The sequence below is a fragment of the Talpa europaea genome (assembly GCF_964194135.1).
Source record: "Talpa europaea genome assembly, chromosome: 3".
NCBI classification, from domain to species: domain Eukaryota; kingdom Metazoa; phylum Chordata; class Mammalia; order Eulipotyphla; family Talpidae; genus Talpa; species Talpa europaea.
Genome location: NC_140069.1, coordinates 37,632,357 through 37,651,053, shown reverse-complemented (window position 1 = coordinate 37,651,053; position 18,697 = coordinate 37,632,357). Strand labels below are relative to the sequence as shown.

The following is an 18,697-nucleotide window of genomic DNA, read 5'->3' as shown; positions in this document are numbered from 1 at the left end:
CTCCTCTGGTGGCCGGGGAGCAGCCGGGGATCGAACCGGCGCTGCAGAGGCTGCGGGCAGATTCGCAGCCCAGCGTTCAACTGCTGCGGCACCGGGGAGGCCCGAATGAATTTTATTTTAAAGCTTATTTATTTATTTTTTTAAAGATTTTTATTTATTTTATTTATGGAAGCACTGGGTACAGTCAGAAGTGCAGGAGGGTGAGAGAATTCACCAGAGCGGAGAACAGAACAGAACAGGCAGACTGACGAAATACACTGCTGAGGGGAGCAGAGGGCAAGACAGGAGAGGTCTGTCACGCCATGTGAGATCCTTGTTGGTGGCCGGGGATGGAACCGGCACTGCAGAGGCTGTGGGCAGCTTCGCAGCCCAGCGCTCAACCGCTGCGCCACCAGGGGAGGCCCTTAAAGCTTATTTTGACTAATATTAATTGACATCTCTTTTAATTGGTGAGTTTAACTACATTAATTTATTGTGCTTATTGATATGCAAATAGTCCCTACCATCTTACTTTGTGCTTTCTTTTTGTCTTGATTTTCCATATTTCTCTCTGTAACTTCCTTTTTTTTTTAAAAATAAAATTTTATAGATTTACCATTGGTTTACAACATCATATAAATTTTTGGAGAACAGCTCCACACTATGATCTCTGTCTGCCTCACAGCACTTACCACCAACATTCTAGTGCCACTCACATTATCAAATTGACCTACTCTACCTATTCTTCTGAATACCCTTCTTTTTTCCCTCTGGTAACCACCATATTTTTCAGTCTAAGTTATTTTTGGTTGCACAACTTCCATTCTCTCTTTTTGTCTTTTTTAATTGATTAAGAAGTTCCTACTCTGTTCATTAGTGGTTATCTCAACTTTCTATCCAGCTTTAGTATACACTTTTCTTTAGCCTTTGGAAATTCTTCCTTTCTGGAGATTTCAGCAATAATTGAAAACTGTTGTAATTTATCTGGCAATGTACATTTTAACAAGTAATTACAAGTAATTTTACAAAAAAATTACAAGTAATTCATCTTGTATTTTAGAAAGTGGGTACTTTGGATATCTGGTCTGCATTGTAGCTAGAATTAGAAGGATAAAATATTAGCACACTTTAGCTTATGTTTATTATAGATAGAAGCTGATTTTCTTTTAGTTATAACACAGACCTGGTCATTCTTTTCTTTTTTCCTTACTCCTTACCTCTTTTCCTTCCTGACTTCTTTAAACAACCATTTAAATATGCAAAGATAGTGTCTATTATAAACTGATGTTCTTGGCACTGGGAAACAAGATCTAGTTCCTAGAAATGCTGCAAATGAAAAGAGAAACAGCTCTACCTTTTTGGAAGTCATTCTGAAGCAAATTGTATTATTTTCTTAATTTAATAGAAATGGTTATCAGACTCAGGCATCCAATGACACCAATTGCACATTCATGTTTAGGTTTTATTTAATATAGTTGGCATCTTACTCAATTTTCTACATAAATTAGTTACTTACATTAAACTAAATGCATACTTAAGGCAATCTGCATTCTGAAGAGAATTACTTATAGATTTCACTATAATAAATTACAGAATTAGATTTCACATGTTGTACGTGCATGTGCATGTGTGTATGTGTGTATATTTTCTCAATCATAAGAATTGTGACTTAAAATCAGCTCTGGTTGAAAGTTCAAAATTGGTGCTATAATCTCTCATCACATCCTACTCACTCTAAGTAATATGCAATTTTGTAAGTTATCTTTACTCTCTGTTCTATCCTATAATTGCCTTCTTTCCCAAGGCTGCTGAGATTTGTCCTTCAAAGTAATGCTAGGTCCTACCCTTTTTCACCAAGGACACTGCCTTTTAATATGCCCAATATGATTTCATTGGAGCAGAAAGTTAGTGGCATCTAATTTATGCTATATCCTTGTATCTACCAAAAAGAAATGTCACTGTTAAATAATCAGTTACCATTATTGAATCCTGATTCTATTACACTTAATATTTCAAACGATTTTTTTTCTAGGATATTTTCATATCTAATTGTCAAGTTGAATTTATGACCCTTGTTACTCTGTGCTTAATTGAGTTAGTGGTGAGAGCTGAGTCACAAACCCGTAAAACTCTTCAGTGGTAAACTAATTAGCTACTGCACCTGCCCTCCAAACAATTAACATCATTCATTACTAACAACTGGTATTGGAGTTTTTAAAAGTTATTTTATTGCTCAATTGTCTAAAGCACAGGCTTCAATCTTTTTTTAAAAATCATTATCCAGAGTAAGAAATGCATTTTCCAGGTCAGTCCAGGATGCGAACACACACACATATGCACCCCTTGTATGTATGGCAGACTCTGAAGTTTCTATTCTATTTTCCTCTACACTTTAATAACTGACTAAAGATATTTTAGTCCCCATTAATGGATTGTGACATAGTTTCAAAAACACTGGCATAAGAAAACTTGCACACTGACAGAAAATTTAGAAGAATCAATAAAAGTCATCTTCACAATTAAAACTTACTTGTTTCCTTCACCATTATATACCCATTTAGTAGTGCCAATTCCTTCATAAGAAGAAGCCCAGTAATAAACGCAGGCATTAATGTGTAGAGTAAATAGCAAGTATCCAGTTGTTCGAATGACTCTGTCAAGGAGAATAAATGCAAAGTAAGGACTCATGTTGTTTCTGGAATAAAGCCAAGTTTAACAATTTCTTTTCCTTGAAATATCCATTGAATCTCCTTGCTTTAAATCTGTCAAATGTTAACTCTCATTAGTATAGTATAAAATGATGGTGTCATTGCATGTTTTCTAACTGCAGTGTCTTGACTGGGATTGACAGAGTGTAAAAAAAAAATCTTCCTTTCTTTTCACAGATGGTATGAGTCAACTGCCTGAAAGACATGCCTCGAGGGTCACCTCTCCACTTTGTGTCCCATAAAATATGCCATGCTTCTTTAACTGGATATCTCTGAAAAGCTCATGGGACTTTATACTACGATTAACTGTGACTAGAGGTCTCTGTGCAAGTGAAGTTCAGAACAGCAAATGAATGAAATTCAGATTAAAATGAATTGTCATGAGAGAGAGAGCTGTAAAGTTAACTTGCAAAAGAGCATATTTATGTGTACTTGTTCTCACTAAAACTGGGAATATGTCCTATTTTTTTAGTCCTCTAATTTCTAAAATCTAATATGATTTTCACACTTTTATCTCACTTCTAAATATTCCAATCAGTTTTAGAATATAACTGTATATTTTGTATAGCCAGAAATCTGAAGTTATCAACTTTTCCTGAGAAAGCAGGTCATATTCTTCTTAAATGCTGTCTGCAGTGTTGTATCATTGCTTTCTCTCCCACCCCCAAAGTATATGGCATTATACTTTACCTGTAAATATATGCTTTGTCCATTATAGACTCCAAGTGATGATTAAATTCAAAAAATGAAGTGTACTATGCAGAAAGGAAGCAAAAGAAATCAAAAGTGTTAGAAACATCTATATAAATAAAACTATAATTAGATTTTATTTGCTACTGAAAATAATCCTATCCCTATGTCTTTAAAAAGAAGTAAGGCCTGTGGTATGTTCCTGTGGGCAGTACATTTTAGCATGGTGCCAAACCTTCAGAGCTCTGCTTTATTTTATTTCTACCCTCTAGTTATAGTCTTGCTTGTAATGCTTGTTGAAAATCAAGCTTAAAAACATTTCTTTCCTTTTTCCTTTTTGAAGCACATAGCAGAACTCTATTTTACAATAATTAAAATCATACTTCTCCTGAAACATAAGTAAAACTAGAAAAGTAAAAGGAAATGCACTGATGTCATAAATAGTGTTGAAGTCCTGTTGCGCATCACTAGCATTATTTTTAAGCATGCTGAATTAAAATTGTATTTATTTCAACATCAACAATGTATATTTATTTCAACATCAGAAGTCCAGTAAATATTAACATTGGCTAGGTATTCCTGATGTACAAAGATACAATGAATTTATATACATTTAATTCAAACAAAGCTTGTATTTCTCTCTCTCTCTTTTTTTTTTTTTTGCTTATATCTACTTCATATATGCACATTCTAGCTCACAGTCTTTTTAGGTAGCCTGTGAACTTACAAATTATAAGCTATTTATGTCTTAAAATCTTTTTGAATAGGTAATATACATTCACACTGTTCAAATACAATATGAAGTAGACACTTCATAATTCTTGCTCCTACACCCGCCCCTACTTATTCTGATTTTCCCCCCTTCCTCTCCTCCCCACTTCAGGTAACCATTTTGATTAGTTTCTTTTTTGGGGGAGAGGGGTTGGTAGCCTTCTAGTGTAAGTGGAATATTTATCCCTTCTTGTTAAACAGAAATTAGTATTGTTTTGTAACAAGATTTTTCTTTTTTTCTTTTTCACTTGGTAATTTATCTCAGAAGTCTTTCCATATCAGTTCACAGAAAATATCCTCTTTATTTTTTTAAAGTCACAATGCATTCTGTTACACAGGTGTACCAACATTTATTTAACTAGTTACCTGTTGATGGACATTTGAGTTGTATCCAAATATGTAAATAATTTTGTTATGCAAAATTATTTGTTTTTTTCCTAGAGTTATAGTACTTTATATGACTAAGATCACTTAGAGGTCATCTAATCTAACTCCCTCATTTTGAAGCCAATAGTTCAAGTACTCAGTAACTGTCTAATAAAAAAGGACAATGGAAAAGAATAAGAGGATAAAAGGTACATTTTAACTGTAATTATACTTAGAAGCACAAAAGTCTTTTTATGTTAGATTATAAAAATAGCCATCATGTGATGTAGAATAAAAACAGCAAAGAACAACATCCATCACTAGAACAATGATGTTCATCCTTCATTCAGTTTTAAAGAGTCCCATTATGTGGCCAACAGACATATGAAAAAATGTTCAACATCACTTGTCATCAGGGAAATGCAAATCAAAACTACCATGAGATACCATCTCACACCAGTGAGAATGGCACATATTAAAAAAACTAGCAACAACAAATGTTGGCGAGGGTGTGGAGAAAAAGGAACTCTTCTGCACTGTTGGTGGGAGTGCAAACTGGTCCAACCACTATGGAGAGCTGTGTGGAGATTTCTGGACCTACTAAACATAGAGCTTCCATATGATCCAGCAATTCCACTCCTAGGTATTTACCCAAAGGACACAGAAACATCAATTCCAAAGAACACCTGCACCCCTATGTTTATAGCAGCACTGTTTACAATAGCTAAGCTTTGGAAACAACCCAAATGCCCAAAAATAGATGACTGGATCAAGAAGATGTGGTACATATATACCATGGAATATTACTCAGCATTCAAAAAAGATAAACACATGCAATTTGCAGCAACATGGATGGCGCTGGAAGGGATCATGCTCAGCGAAATAAGCCAAAAAGAAAAAGAAAAATACCGGATGGTCTCACTTATAGCAGGAATCTAGAAAACTTAAATAAGGGACCAGGAAAATGAATATAAGAAAGTGAAAATCAAAATCAACAAAAAACTATGAACCAGAGACACTTTTTGGGGGGTGGGGGGCGGGAGGGGAGGGATTGGGGTCAGAATGGGGCGTTTGCAATTGTATGGGGGAATATAAAAATAAAATTTATTATTTAAAAAAAAAAATAAAGATTCCCATTATGGAAGAGGGCATGAAATTGGATGACATTTTGGGAAAAATTAAGAATATTATATTTTTAGAATATTTTAAAGCACTTCAAGATTTCTATTATTATAAGAAGAAAATGAAATATAGTCATCTTACCTTTAATATCCTATTTGTCCTAAATATTGGATTCAACCCAAAGAAAAGGTAGAAAACATCAAATGGCAATACTGAGGCAACATCCAACTGTTGAAAGAACACATTCATGTTTATGTTGTGTTTATATATTTTTGGATATGGACAGATTTATGCCAATGTATGTAAAATATGACAATTTACCCAGATTATTTGTTGTTTAAGGTAAACTTGCCTTCAATTAAATATGCATGGAGAGGCATAGTGGTACCATGGAAACAGAAACACTACTTTATAACTCACTTCCAACATGTTTAATTTCCACCTTCATGCATATGATCTCTCCTATAGACAGTGAATTTTCTGGAAATTTTGTTGAGCTGTAATATGTACTTCAGAGAGGGCATGTTTGCTAATGTTAAAGTATTTTTTAATAATGCTTTAGACATGAGGTTGTTGGGCTAAAGATCAAGTCCATTCTTGATTTTATTTATTTTTCCTATTATTATTATTATTATTTTTAAAGATTTATTTATTTATGCATATAAGAGCTGGGGTGCAGACCAGAGATGCAGGGGTTGAGAGGATTCACCAGAGACAGAGTGGGGAGCAGAACAGGCAGATCTACAGAAATACACTGCTGAGGGGAGCAGCTGGCGAGTCAGGAGAGGTCTGCTGAGCCATGTGGGTATCTCCGTGGCTGCAGGTCGAAATTGTGCTGCAGGCTGTGAATAGCTTCATAGTGCTGCATCTTAACCCCTTGTGCCCTTTTTAAAAAATTATTAGTGAGGTAAAGTTTTAAAAATTATTAGTGAGGTAAAGTTACATCACTGTATTTGTTTTAGAGGTTATGAATTCAGACCTCTACAAATACATGTTTTGATACCATGCCCACTAACAAAGTTCCAATAATCTTCCACCATGCTCTATTGGGATCCCTCCTTCCCACACACCTACAGTGCCCAGCCTCCTTTTCTTGTTGCCTAGTTTTGCAGTCCAGTGTCAAGGGTTTGTTATTAACAAATTAATAAGAGTATTGGTTTAGAAATTACATTATATCATGGAACCTCATTGATTTTATCCTACAAATATTGAGCTTGACAAGAAGTTGAAAGTGTAGAGAATAGTCACTAACATAATGTCTCACAAATACGAAAGCAGTAGGTTGGAGCTATTTTCTTATGTTTTCTGGTTCAAATCATAATGGCTTTTTTTTTTTTCTTGCTCTCTGTCCTATTTCTCAACTCCACACTTAAATTCTGCATGCAGTCATTAATCGATATTATTAACATGTTGGCATGGATATGTGTAGACAGAGATGATGTATTTCTCATTGAATTGTAGAAAATTGAATTAAGTCTTGAACAACCCTGAACTCTGTACAAACCACTTTGCAAAGCATGTTAGGGTTGAAATAAGAGTAAGATTTTGTTTCTGTGCACAAGCTGTTAACCAATCACAATGATAACTATAACACAATACCGTAAGACAGGTAGCATGCACTAAGGGAATTCACAATTAAATAAATGTAAAATGTTATGTTTACAAGTCTAAATTAAATATATGGCTTAATTACCATTATTCAAATTCAAGAAGGTGATTAAGAGTTTGGAATAAACTTTGTGGTACTTTCAGAGCATATTCATCAAAGTATTGCAGATCTTTTATGTCTAAATATGTGGCACTATTTTTACAAAGAAAAGTTTTAGAGATAAAAACAGACTGAAATGATTTTAATCACCATGTCAATGCTGATTAATCCCTGACCCCAGATTTGAATTTTTTTTTAAAATTTGAGGCCACTAAAGCATTGTCTATGAAGTGAGAGGCTGGAGTTAGCTTATATAGATTGAAACAACCTTGGATAATTCCCAACCTCTGCTTATTTCCCAGAATTATTAGGAACAGATAAATGATAAGTACTTATTTTATTAGTTTTACTTAAGTAATTATTTGTATGTAATTACAGGTGAAAAACATACTATTGTATTGTTATTGGAGGCAAAATGAAGAAGTTTTGTTATCAAAATAACTGCTTCCTTTTATTGTGCTTACAGGAACAAGAAAGTAATAGGGGTAGAGACAACTTTGTAGATTTTCACAACATCTTGCTACATGACTTGAAGTTAACATCTGTATAAACAAGATAAAGTCTATCCTATACTCCTTCATTGACATTTAAATGTGGGTAATAACATTTTGTTCTGTCTAATAAAGACCATGTGTCAAATTATATACACATACAAGAAAGAATATCTTCTTATTAGAAGCAAAAACTTCAGGCCTGTCTTTCTCTAATAAAACTTCATTTGTAAAATTTGTTAGAAAGTCTATGATTCAGAAAGGAAGCAGATTTTTTTTTTTTTTTTTTTTTTTTGGTAATCAATAGGTGTGCCTTAAAGTCAAAATGGTAATGGATTACTTGAACAATTTTGAAACTGTAAGTCACCTACCTGAAATTTTGTAGTACTCCTGTAATGTCTCCTTAGCTCATCTGTATCCAGCTGAAATGTATTTCATATTAATTTTAGCAAATTTCATCAATTATTTTATTATTTAAGGATATTTAGAGCTATTATTATTTAAGGATATTTTGATATATTAGAGTTCCTTCAAACTGAACTTCAACATTTAAATATTCTCTATCTTCCCATATCTTCGTGGTGTTTATTGTTGTTGTTCCTGCCCTTTTATTTGTGACACTCAAGATCCTCAACAGAGTCATTTGCATTACTTTACTTCAAATCATTCCCTTTATAATTCCTCACCTAAAGGCAATTGGTGGAAATTTGACTTTTGCTCAAGACTAGTACTAAATGTGAAAACCACCAAAGACCACCTAAAGATCATATTCAGAGGACCCTTTATAGAACTTAACATAATTTTATGGCAGGCACCATTTATTTAAAATCACTCTACTCCTTTAAATGGCAATCTATTTCAGTATAAGGTTGATTTTATGTAGCAACTGTGGCTAGAATTGTCAAAGCGACCAATAAATATTTAATGAGTGAAGGGTAAAGGAATAAAAAGATGAATCCAATTTTTGAAGCACAGACCTTTTTTTGGATTATTTTGTCTTTGAAACATTTTGTTCTTGAAAGAAACTTTCTTTTACTGAGGAATTCAGAAAGTCATTCTTAGTTTACTTCCTCAGTTCTAACTTTTCATATCCTTGGATTATTATGCTAACCATTTAAAAGACAGTATTTCCCAGAATTCAGCTCTCTGCTATTTTCTCTGTAAACTTGTTTCCTGAAAAATGTCATCCACTTTCATAGTTTCAGAGATCATCTCGCATGTTGATGCTACTAAACCTCTATCTAATATCACTTTCTGGATCTGTTGATCTTTTACAAATAACTGCCTATTGTCTTCACTTAGCAGTCCTGCTCAGACCAAATTTAACCTACACCAAACATGAATTAATCATTTTCCAGTCCCCTTAAACTATATCTCTCCTCCACTACTGAGTATCTTAGGAGCATCTTCTTCATTAGTCAGTAATCCCAAACCACTTTTCTTTATCCCTCATCAATCAGCAATCAAGCTCTACTGATTCATCTTTCTAAAATTCACTCATGTTCATTCTCTCCCTTTGGCACTGGTTTTCTTATGTTTAGACTTGCTCCCCTGGATCTACTTTACAATGGTGGCCAGAAGGTTAGTTACAATCCCCATTTTGTCAAATCCTATGACTATATGATTTTAAGAAAATCCAAGACCCCTTTCACAGTATAAGAAAGCTCTACTTTCTCTGTCTCACTCTCTGCTGCAGCACTCACAACCACTCAGTTTAGTAGTTTCTCCATTGCATCACAAGAGTTTCTCACCTTGATGCCTGCTTTTGCTATTCCTAGAGCTTGGATCCTATTTTTATCCTTTTTTTTTTTTTTTTTGTGGGAGTAGGAGTGTGCAGATAATACCATGAAACATCATCCTTGATGATTTGGTCCAGGTTCATCTTCACATGGTTTTCTCTATGCCTCATAGCACCCATGGATTATCTCTGTTTATGACTCATCACAAAACTCCACCACTTCTCTTTCGTCTGCCAGTCCTTCATACTTTAATTTGCCTAAGAGGGTCCTCTGTTTCTCCAGTTCTTAACACAAGGTGCTCAATAAATGTCATAAGCGATAGAAGAATTTGTTAACATTCAAGGAAGCATTTGTTAACATTCAGATCTAAAAGAATTTATTCTAATATTGGACTGACATTCTTATATTTTAGTTATATGTAGGAAGGAATTGTCTATGTACTATTGATTAGTTGACCAAAGTATTATAAGTTGGACAGCTGAAAGCAGCTTCTTCTAACAATTATCTTCTAACAAATATCCAGCCTGTTCAAATTCATAATTTAACTTATCTGCTGAGCAATGTTAAAGATTCGTAGCCAGTTTCCCAATTCCTGCCTCAAATTTCTCCCATTTTTTGGGTAGAATTTTTACCCATGTATGTATATTAATTTTACAGAAATATATTAGAACACATATGACATGTTCTTTTAATGTTTCTTATCCTTGTGAAACAAAATGGCTTACTGAGTCACATATTGATGTAAACACAAGTTTAAGTTGAAACAGATATTAAGCTTCAGTAAAATCAGGGCCTCCCTGGTGGCGCAGGCGGTTGAGTGCCTCACTGTGAAGCTGTCCGCAGCCTCTGCAGCACTGGCTCGATCTCGGCCGCGAGAATCCCACAGACCTCTCCTGTCTCCCCCGCTGTTCCCCTCGGCAGTGCATTTCGTCAGTCTGCCTATTCTGTTCCCCGCTCTGGCTCTGGTGAATCCTTTCACCCTCCCGCGCATCTGGCCTGTACCCCGGTTTTTATATAAATTAATAAATCTTAAAAAAAAAAAAAAAGCTTCAGTAAAATCAGTCAGCTCCCTTAAAGAATATATGTAATATGGGCCTCCCCGGTGACGCAGCGGTTGAGCGCTGGGTTGCGAAGCTGCCCGCGGCCTCTGCCGTGCCGGTTCAATCCCCAGCTGCTCCCCGGCCACCAGAGGAGGGTCCCACATGGCGCGCAGACCTCTCCTGCTGCCCGCTGCTCCCCTCAGCAGTGTACTTCGGTCCTTCTGCCTGCTCTGCTCCCTGCTCTGGCTTTGGTGAATTTTCTCACCCTCCAGCGCTTCTGACTGTGCCCATTGCTTGTATAAATAAACAAACAAACAAGTAAATAAATAAATAAAAATACATGCCCCTTTAAAAAAAAAAAATGTAATAGATAGACATTCAAGTTAAAATAGCATCTCTCCCACATCTCTGGAAGAATGTTTTCAGCACATTTATTCCTTTCATTTTCAGCATTATCTATGATTCTATGATTTAATAAATGTAGATGAACGAAAACTTGCTAGATTAAATGAAAATGCCATCTAGCAATTTTAAAATCCTACTTCCTTGGCACACTAAATAAATTTGGCATTATTAGCTTTACAAGGATCAGCATACTTAATGGTAACAATTAGGCTCTTATTTTTAAAATGTCACTGATTTATTTCTCTCTCTCTTTGAAGCCTCATCAATATGTAGGCAACGTTTCTTCAGGGGAGGCTTACTTTAAGAAGGATATGCTAATTGCACACAATCTTTTTCCAGCAAGTAGTTTTTTTTTTTTTAAAGATTTATTTATTTATGCATACAAGAACGGGGGTGCAGACCAGAGGTGTGGAGGGTGAGAAGATTCACCAGAGACAGAGTGGGGAGCAGAAAAGGCAGATTGACTTAAATATGCTGCTGAGGGGAGCAGTGGGAGAGTCAGGAGAGGTCTGCTGCACCATGTGGGTAGCTCCCTGGCTGGGGATCGAACTCATGCTGCAGTGGCTGTGGATAGCTTCATAGGTTGTGTCTTAACCCCTTGAGCCACCAGGGAGGCCCACCAGCATATAGTTTTTGAAGAAGCTCTACCCAGGTATTTTTATATTTACTTATTATTTACCTCTTCTGATAAATAAGACATAGAAACTTCTTAACTTCACATAAAACAGAAATGTTTCAAAAATTATTTAATCTGAAAAATGATCATAGAGGTTAAATAATTATTCTGGGAATAAATATTCTTGAACCAAGATTACCATTCACTCCTTCAAACACTTCTTGAGTATATTCCCTGCATTCCTAGGAAATTTAGGGAAGTCAAGTACTGTCCCAACTCTCAAGAACCTTATTGTAGGGTAAGAAAGAGAGTTCTCTACTTTCTATATCAGTAGGAGATGGGCTGTAGAAGTTAATTGTCTGGACATTTATTTGTATGATACATCCAGCAATTTACTACTCATCTTCTAGATGCCAGACACTGGGTTAGGTGTACACATTGTTTTATTTAATCTTTACAATAGGTTTATGAGGTGGATACTGTTATTACCATTTTATGGATGAGAAAGAAAGGTTAAATTAATTTTCTCCAAGTAATGCTGTTAGTAAATTTCAGAGGTGGAATTTTACCATGGTCTGTTTGTTTCTACTGTATCATAATTTGGCTAGTTATTATTTAACAATTAAACAGCAGAAGTATGAGTAAAGTTTAGAAATCACAGAGAAAAGAGTGGATAATTTTCTTCTGGTAAGTTTATTAATAGTAACTGAAAAGACTAAGTATCTAAAGCAAATGACTTTAATGGCAAGCTTGATTGACACTGCCACCAGATCTCACTGAGTCTTTCCACAGCGCCTTGTGATTGATAGGTTTAGCAAAGACTTGTGGATGTGAGACTCTCATATCTAATTCCCACTATCATTTCGACACTCTGCTATCTATATGGGGGATTACAAACAATGGACGTTTTGTTGGTCCTTGATTAAAATTTCTGTTCTTTATTGGTGTAGCAACATTTTCAGAAGAAAGATATCATGAATACATGCTGTGAAAAATATGTAAATCTTTAAATCTTTCCAATTCCCTTCACTGTGGCCTTTAGCATCTCAATTTGTCTATTATTTGTCTGTTTTCCCTCAAGCCCTTCCAGAATTAATTATTTCCATCTTCCAGCACTGGAACATCTGGACAAGTAGGTATTTAATAAATGTTTGTGGACTGAATAAAAAATTTGGTGTATACCAAAGGTAGCATAGATAGTTAAATGTAATGAGAACTTCAGGTTGGTGCTTAGCTTACATAATCTTCTCACCAAGATGTAATCAAGTTTTGCATGTAATCAAACTACCTACTTTAAATTAAAAAAAAATTATACTTCTTTTGAACAAACAAAGCAATTAGTTCCTGCTTTATATTTGTGGCTCATGATAATGCATTTTAAATAGATCCCATTGAGTGTGCTTTTACTGGTTATTTTTCTTGGTATTAACGCTCCATTGTGTGCAAAGGCCTCTTAGAAAATTGAAAATAAAAGTCTTCCCTTACTGATTTTGTCATTTTCCATTTGTCAAACATTGATTTTCTCCCCCCTTGTGCATCTAATGGAGGTTGAAATTAGTGCTCTTCCCCCCCTATTTTTGGTGTGTTGTTTACTACTTATTTGTGCACCATCATCATCATTCATCACTTTGTCTGTGAGCTCTAGGGATAGTGCTGGTGAATTAACTCATGCTCTGAAGTTCTCACAAGGAATATTTTGAATAGGTTTTTTTTTGCTACAGCTTTAGCTCTTGCTATTAGTATTTCTTTCTAAGAAAGATTTCAAATATTGGGAGATTTTTCCAGCAAAAATATAATTTTAAAAATATACAACCAAACTCACTTCTTTCAGGTTTTTTTTTTTTTTTGATAATTTAAGATCATCTGGAGATTAAAAAAATGTTCAGGATATTAAAGAATTTGTCTCTCTTTCCCAAAAGCTTAGATAAACCCATGATGCCACTTGGAAGCTCTGCTCTTCCTATTTTTTTTTTAAGATTTTATTTATTTATTTTTAAAAATTTATTTATTTATACAAGCACTGGGTACAGTCAGAAGCGCAGGAGGGTGAGAGAATTCACCAGTGCCAGAGTGGGGTGCAGAACAGGTAGACTGACGTAGTACACTGCTGAGGGGAGCAGTGGGTGGCACGAGAGATCTGCGTGCCAAGTGGGACCCTCACCAGTGGCCGGAGATCGAACTGGCGCTGCAGAGGCTGTGGGAAGCTTCGCAACCCAGCGCTCAACTGCTGCACCACAGGGGAGGCCCTAAATATTTATTTACTTATGCATACAAGAACTGGGGTACAGGCCAGAGGTGCGGGGGGAGGGGTGAGAGGATTCACCAGAGACAGAGTGGGGAACAGAACAGGCAGACTGCTGAGGGGAGCAGAGGGCGAGTCAGGAGAAGTCTGCTGCGCCATGTGGGTATCTCCCTGACCGGGGATTGAACTTGTGCTGCAGAAGCTGCGGTTAGCTTCATAGGTTGTGTCTTAACCCCTTCCGCCACCAGTGAGGCCCCTGCTCTTCCTATTGTGACATTGCAGGATCTATTCTGTGTAATCCTTGCTGGGACTGTGTAGAGGTTATCCTGGTGGACATCTGTTGGAAAGAAAGCATCTTTACTAGCTGGGGAAGGGACCAACTGGTAGAGGCTAAAAGATTTGGGTATGTGCTTGTGAATACATATTCTATTTTTTTTTTTTTTGGTAGGTTCTGCTTCAAATTTATTTGTACAAATAGCACAGGAAGACACCAGTGCCCTGTAGACAGCAGCCTAGGGGTGACACCAGTCCTTCTGTCCTCACACGGGCAGACAGTGTTCTCTATTCTTAAGGCTTTGTGGGGGCCTGGGCACCTTTGGCAGCCTGGGCACCTTTGGAGGCCTGGGTACCTTTGGCAGCCTGTGTTCCTTTGGGGACCTGTGCTGCAGCCGCATCCTTGGCCTGGGTTTGAGCCTTGCCCTTTGGCCGCGAAAGCCTGAGACCCTTGGCGATGCGGGCACATGCATGTTTCCCATGCTTGGGGTGAGCTATGTAGGCAAGTCGGCTGAGCTTGCGGCTGCTGCCCTTTGGGATGTTAGCCCTGACCTTCTTGGTCTTTATAAGGGCCTTGATAGCCTCAGCACGTGCACTCATAGCCTTGGCATTGTTGGCCTGTATCTTCTTCAGGCCGTTCTTGTTATGCTTCTTGGCAAAGCGCATGTTCCTTAGGAACTTGGGATCTACCCCCTTAAGAGATTCGTATCTTTGGGATCGGGGTTTCTTGATGCCATTTATGTGCCATTTTCGGGATTGGTTGCGTGTGGTGTGGTTCTTGGACTTGGCCGTGTCTGCAACGAGGCCCGCGGCTCCCCAGGCTCCTTGAGCCGGAAGAGCAACATATTCTATTTTTGACTTTGATTGGATTTAGCTGTGAAATCCCCTCAACATTGACTAAATCCAGGAGGAGATGATTTCGCTTTAAGGGTAAGAATACTTGTTGGTAATGTGGACCACTGCATTTGATGCTGAGAAGTGGCATGTGATTAAGTTTTGAAGGTGAAGAGTGAAAAGAAGTGAGGCCAGTGGATGACATATTAGTTAAAAAGCAAGACAAAACAAAACAACTGTGATGGTGTTTTATAGTCTCATGATTTGCACCTGTCTTTGGGGTATGTGGCTTCCTTTCTGTGGTCTGGCTCTGTCAATGGAGAGTTCATGATTCATTACTGTCTTAATCCCTTATAGTGCTATCCAGTAATAATTTTTGCAATGGTGGAAATATTCTATGCTGTCTGAGCTAGTAACTTCTTTTTTTTTTTTATAATAAATTTTATTGTTATATTCCCCATACAATTGCAGCCCCCCCATTCTGACCCCAATCCCTCCCCTCCCGCCCCCGCCCCCCTAAAAGTGTCTCTGGTTCATAGTTTTTTGTTGATTTTGATTTTCACTTTCTTATAGTTATTCATTTTCCTGGTCCCTTATTTAAGTTTTCTAGATTCCTGCTATGAGTGAGACCATCCGGTATTTTTCTTTTTCTTTTTGGCTTATTTCACTGAGCATGATCCCTTCCAGATCCATCCATGTTGCTGCAAATTGCATGTGTTTATCTTTTTTGAATGCTGAGTAATATTCCATGGTGTATATGTACCACATCTTCTTGATCCAGTCATCTATTTTTGGGCATTTGGGCTGTTTCCAAAGCTTAGCTATTGTAAACAGTGCTGCTATAAACATAGGGGTGCAGGTGTTCTTTGGAATTGATGTTTCTGTGTCCTTTGGGTAAATACCTAGGAGTGGAATTGCTGGATCATATGGAAGCTCTATGTTTAGTAGGTCCAGAAATCTCCACACAGCTTTCCACAGTGGTTGGACCAGTTTGCACTCCCACCAACAGTGCAGAAGAGTTCCTTTTTCTCCACACCCTCGCCAGCATTTGTTGTTGCTAGTTTTTTTAATATGTGCCATTCTCACTGGTGTAAGATGGTATCTCATGGTAGTTTTGATTTGCATTTCCCTGATGGCAAGTGATGTTGAACATTTTTTCATATGCCTGTTGGCCATTTGCATTTCCTCTTCAGAGAAGTTTCTTTTTAGCTCTTCTGCCCATTTTTTGACTGGATTCTTTTCTTTGTTGTTGTTGAGTCTCATCAGCTCTTTGCAGATTTTTGTGATCAGTCCTTTATCATTAGTGTTGGGCGCAAAAATGTTCTCCCAGTTGGTGGGGTTTCTCTTTGTTTTTGTTATTGTCTCTTTTGCTGTGCAGAAGCTCTTTAATTTGATGTAGTCCCAGCTGTTTATCTTTGCCTTCACTATCACTGCTTTGGGTGATGTGTTTGTAAAGATGTCTTTGATGTGCAAATCACGTAGTGTTTCGCCTATATTTCCTTCTATATATTTTATGGTTTCAGGTCTTATGTCTAGTTCTTTAATCCATTTTGAGTTGATTTTTGTGTATGGTGTGAGGTAGTGGTCAAGCTTCATTCTTTTGCATGTAGCGACCCAGTTTTCCCATCACCATTTATTGAACAAACTTTCTTTGCTCCAATGCATAGTCTTTGCTCCTTTGTCAAAGATTAGTTGACCATAAATCTGTGGGTTTATTTCTGGATTTTCTATTCGATTCCATTGGTCTGTATGTCTGTTCTTGTTCCAATACCATGCAGTTTTGATGATTATGGCTTTGTAGTATAGTTTGAAGTCTGGGAGTGTAATGCCTCCATTCCCTTCTTTTTTTTTCAGGAGAGCTTTGGCTATTCGGGGTTTTTTGTGATTCCATATGAATTTCATCAATAATTGTTCTATTTCTTTGAAGAATGACATTGAAATTTTGATTGGAATAGCATTGAATCTGTATATTGCTTTTGGAAGGATGGCCATTTTAATAATGTTTATTCTTCCAATCCACGAGCAGGGGATGTCTCTCCATTTCTTTGTGTCTTCTTCTATTTCTTTTAACAGTGTTTTATAGTTTTCTTTGTATAGGTCCTTTACCTCTTTTGTTAGATTTATTCCCAAATATTTGATTTTTTTTGTTTCAATAACAAAAGGGATGGTTTTTTTGATTTCTTCTTCTTCAGATTTATTGTTTGTGTATAGGAAGGCTACTGACTTTTGCGTGTTGATTTTGTATCCTGCCACTTTACTGAACTGATTGATGAGTTGAATTAGCTTTTCTGTGGAGTTTTTGGGGTTCTCTATGTATAATATCATATCATTTGCAAAGAGTGATAGTTTGACTTCTTCTTTTCCTATTTGGATTCCTTGGATGTCTTTCTCTTGTCTTATTGCCCTGGCTAGGACTTCCAGTATTATATTGAAAAGCAGTGGTGAGAGTGGACATCCTTGTCTTGTTCCAGATCTTAATGGAATTGCTTTCAGCTTTTCACCATTGAGAATGATACTGGCTGTTGGCTTGTCATAGATGGCCTTTATGATGTTGAGGTATGTTCCTTGTATCCCAAGAATTTCAAGGGCTTTTATCATGAATGGGTGTTGCACTTTGTCGAAAGCTTTCTCAGCATCTATTGATATTATCATATGGTTTTTATATTTCTTTTTGTTGATGTGTTGGATAACGTTGATTGATTTTCGGATGTTAAACCATCCTTGTGCCCCTGGAATGAATCCTACTTGGTCGTGGTGGATTATCTTATGGATACATTGTTGGATTCTGATGGCTAAAATTTTATTGAGGATTTTTGCATCAGTGTTCATTAGGGAGATTGGCCTGTAGTTTTCCTTTTTTGTGTTGTCCTTGTTCGGTTTTGGTATTAGTGTAATGTTGGCTTCATAGAACGTGTTTGGTATTGTCCCTTCCTTCTCAATTTTTTGGAAGAGTTTGTGAAGGATAGGCACTAATTCGTCTCTGAATGTTTGGTAGAATTCATTTGTAAATCCATCAGGTCCTGGGCTTTTGTTTTTGGGGAGGTTTTTGATTACCATTTCAATTTCGCTAATTGTAATTGGTCTGTTTAGGTGTTCTATTTCTTCTTTATCTAGCGTTGGGTGATTGTAGCGTTGTAGGAATTTGTCCATCTCCTCTAGATTGTTAAACTTGTTTCCATATAACTGTTCATAGTAGTTACTGATTATTCTTTTGATTTCTGCTGTGTCCGTTGTGATTTCTCCTCTTTCATTGATGATCCTGTTTATTTGTGCTTTCTCCCTTTTTTCCTTTGTGAGCCTGGCTAGGGGTTTGTCTATTTTATTGATTTTTTCAAAGAACCATGAGCTAGTAACTTCTATCCACATGAGGTTGCTGGGACTGGAAATACAGATAGCATGGTTGAGAAACCTGAATTTTAAATATTATTTAATTTCAATTATTTAAAATTTGAATAGATACATATGACTAGTTGCACTATCTTGAACTGTGCAGTGAGTCTACTCTGATAAAAAGGGTTATGAAGTCTTTGTTTTTAAAGTTGAGTTTACTCAGAATGTCCAGGTCTAAAATCTTGGACTTGATTTCTGTACTATATGCATTATTGTAGTTGGTGCTGACTATAAAATGATAAACAAGATACAGACTGTATCCTAAAAAACTTATAACTAATGCTTTCTCATAACACTATTTTTTTTCTTTTTGCAGTGATAAG

At 36.5% G+C, this 18,697-nt stretch overlaps 1 protein-coding gene across 1 annotated transcript in view; it reads right to left on the bottom strand.

Annotated features, from left to right (window-relative positions):
* Positions 1–18,697, bottom strand: part of CNGB3 (cyclic nucleotide gated channel subunit beta 3) — a gene marked incomplete at both ends in the record, with an annotated part of 123,068 nt that overhangs the window by 56,507 nt on the left and 47,864 nt on the right. Inside the window, 4 exons of the mRNA XM_084230544.1 lie at positions 2,510–2,632; positions 3,378–3,442; positions 5,778–5,864; positions 8,207–8,257. Coding sequence (XP_084086670.1) covers positions 2,510–2,632; positions 3,378–3,442; positions 5,778–5,864; positions 8,207–8,257 — 326 coding nt within the window. The remainder of the gene's footprint in view (positions 1–2,509; positions 2,633–3,377; positions 3,443–5,777; positions 5,865–8,206; positions 8,258–18,697) is intronic.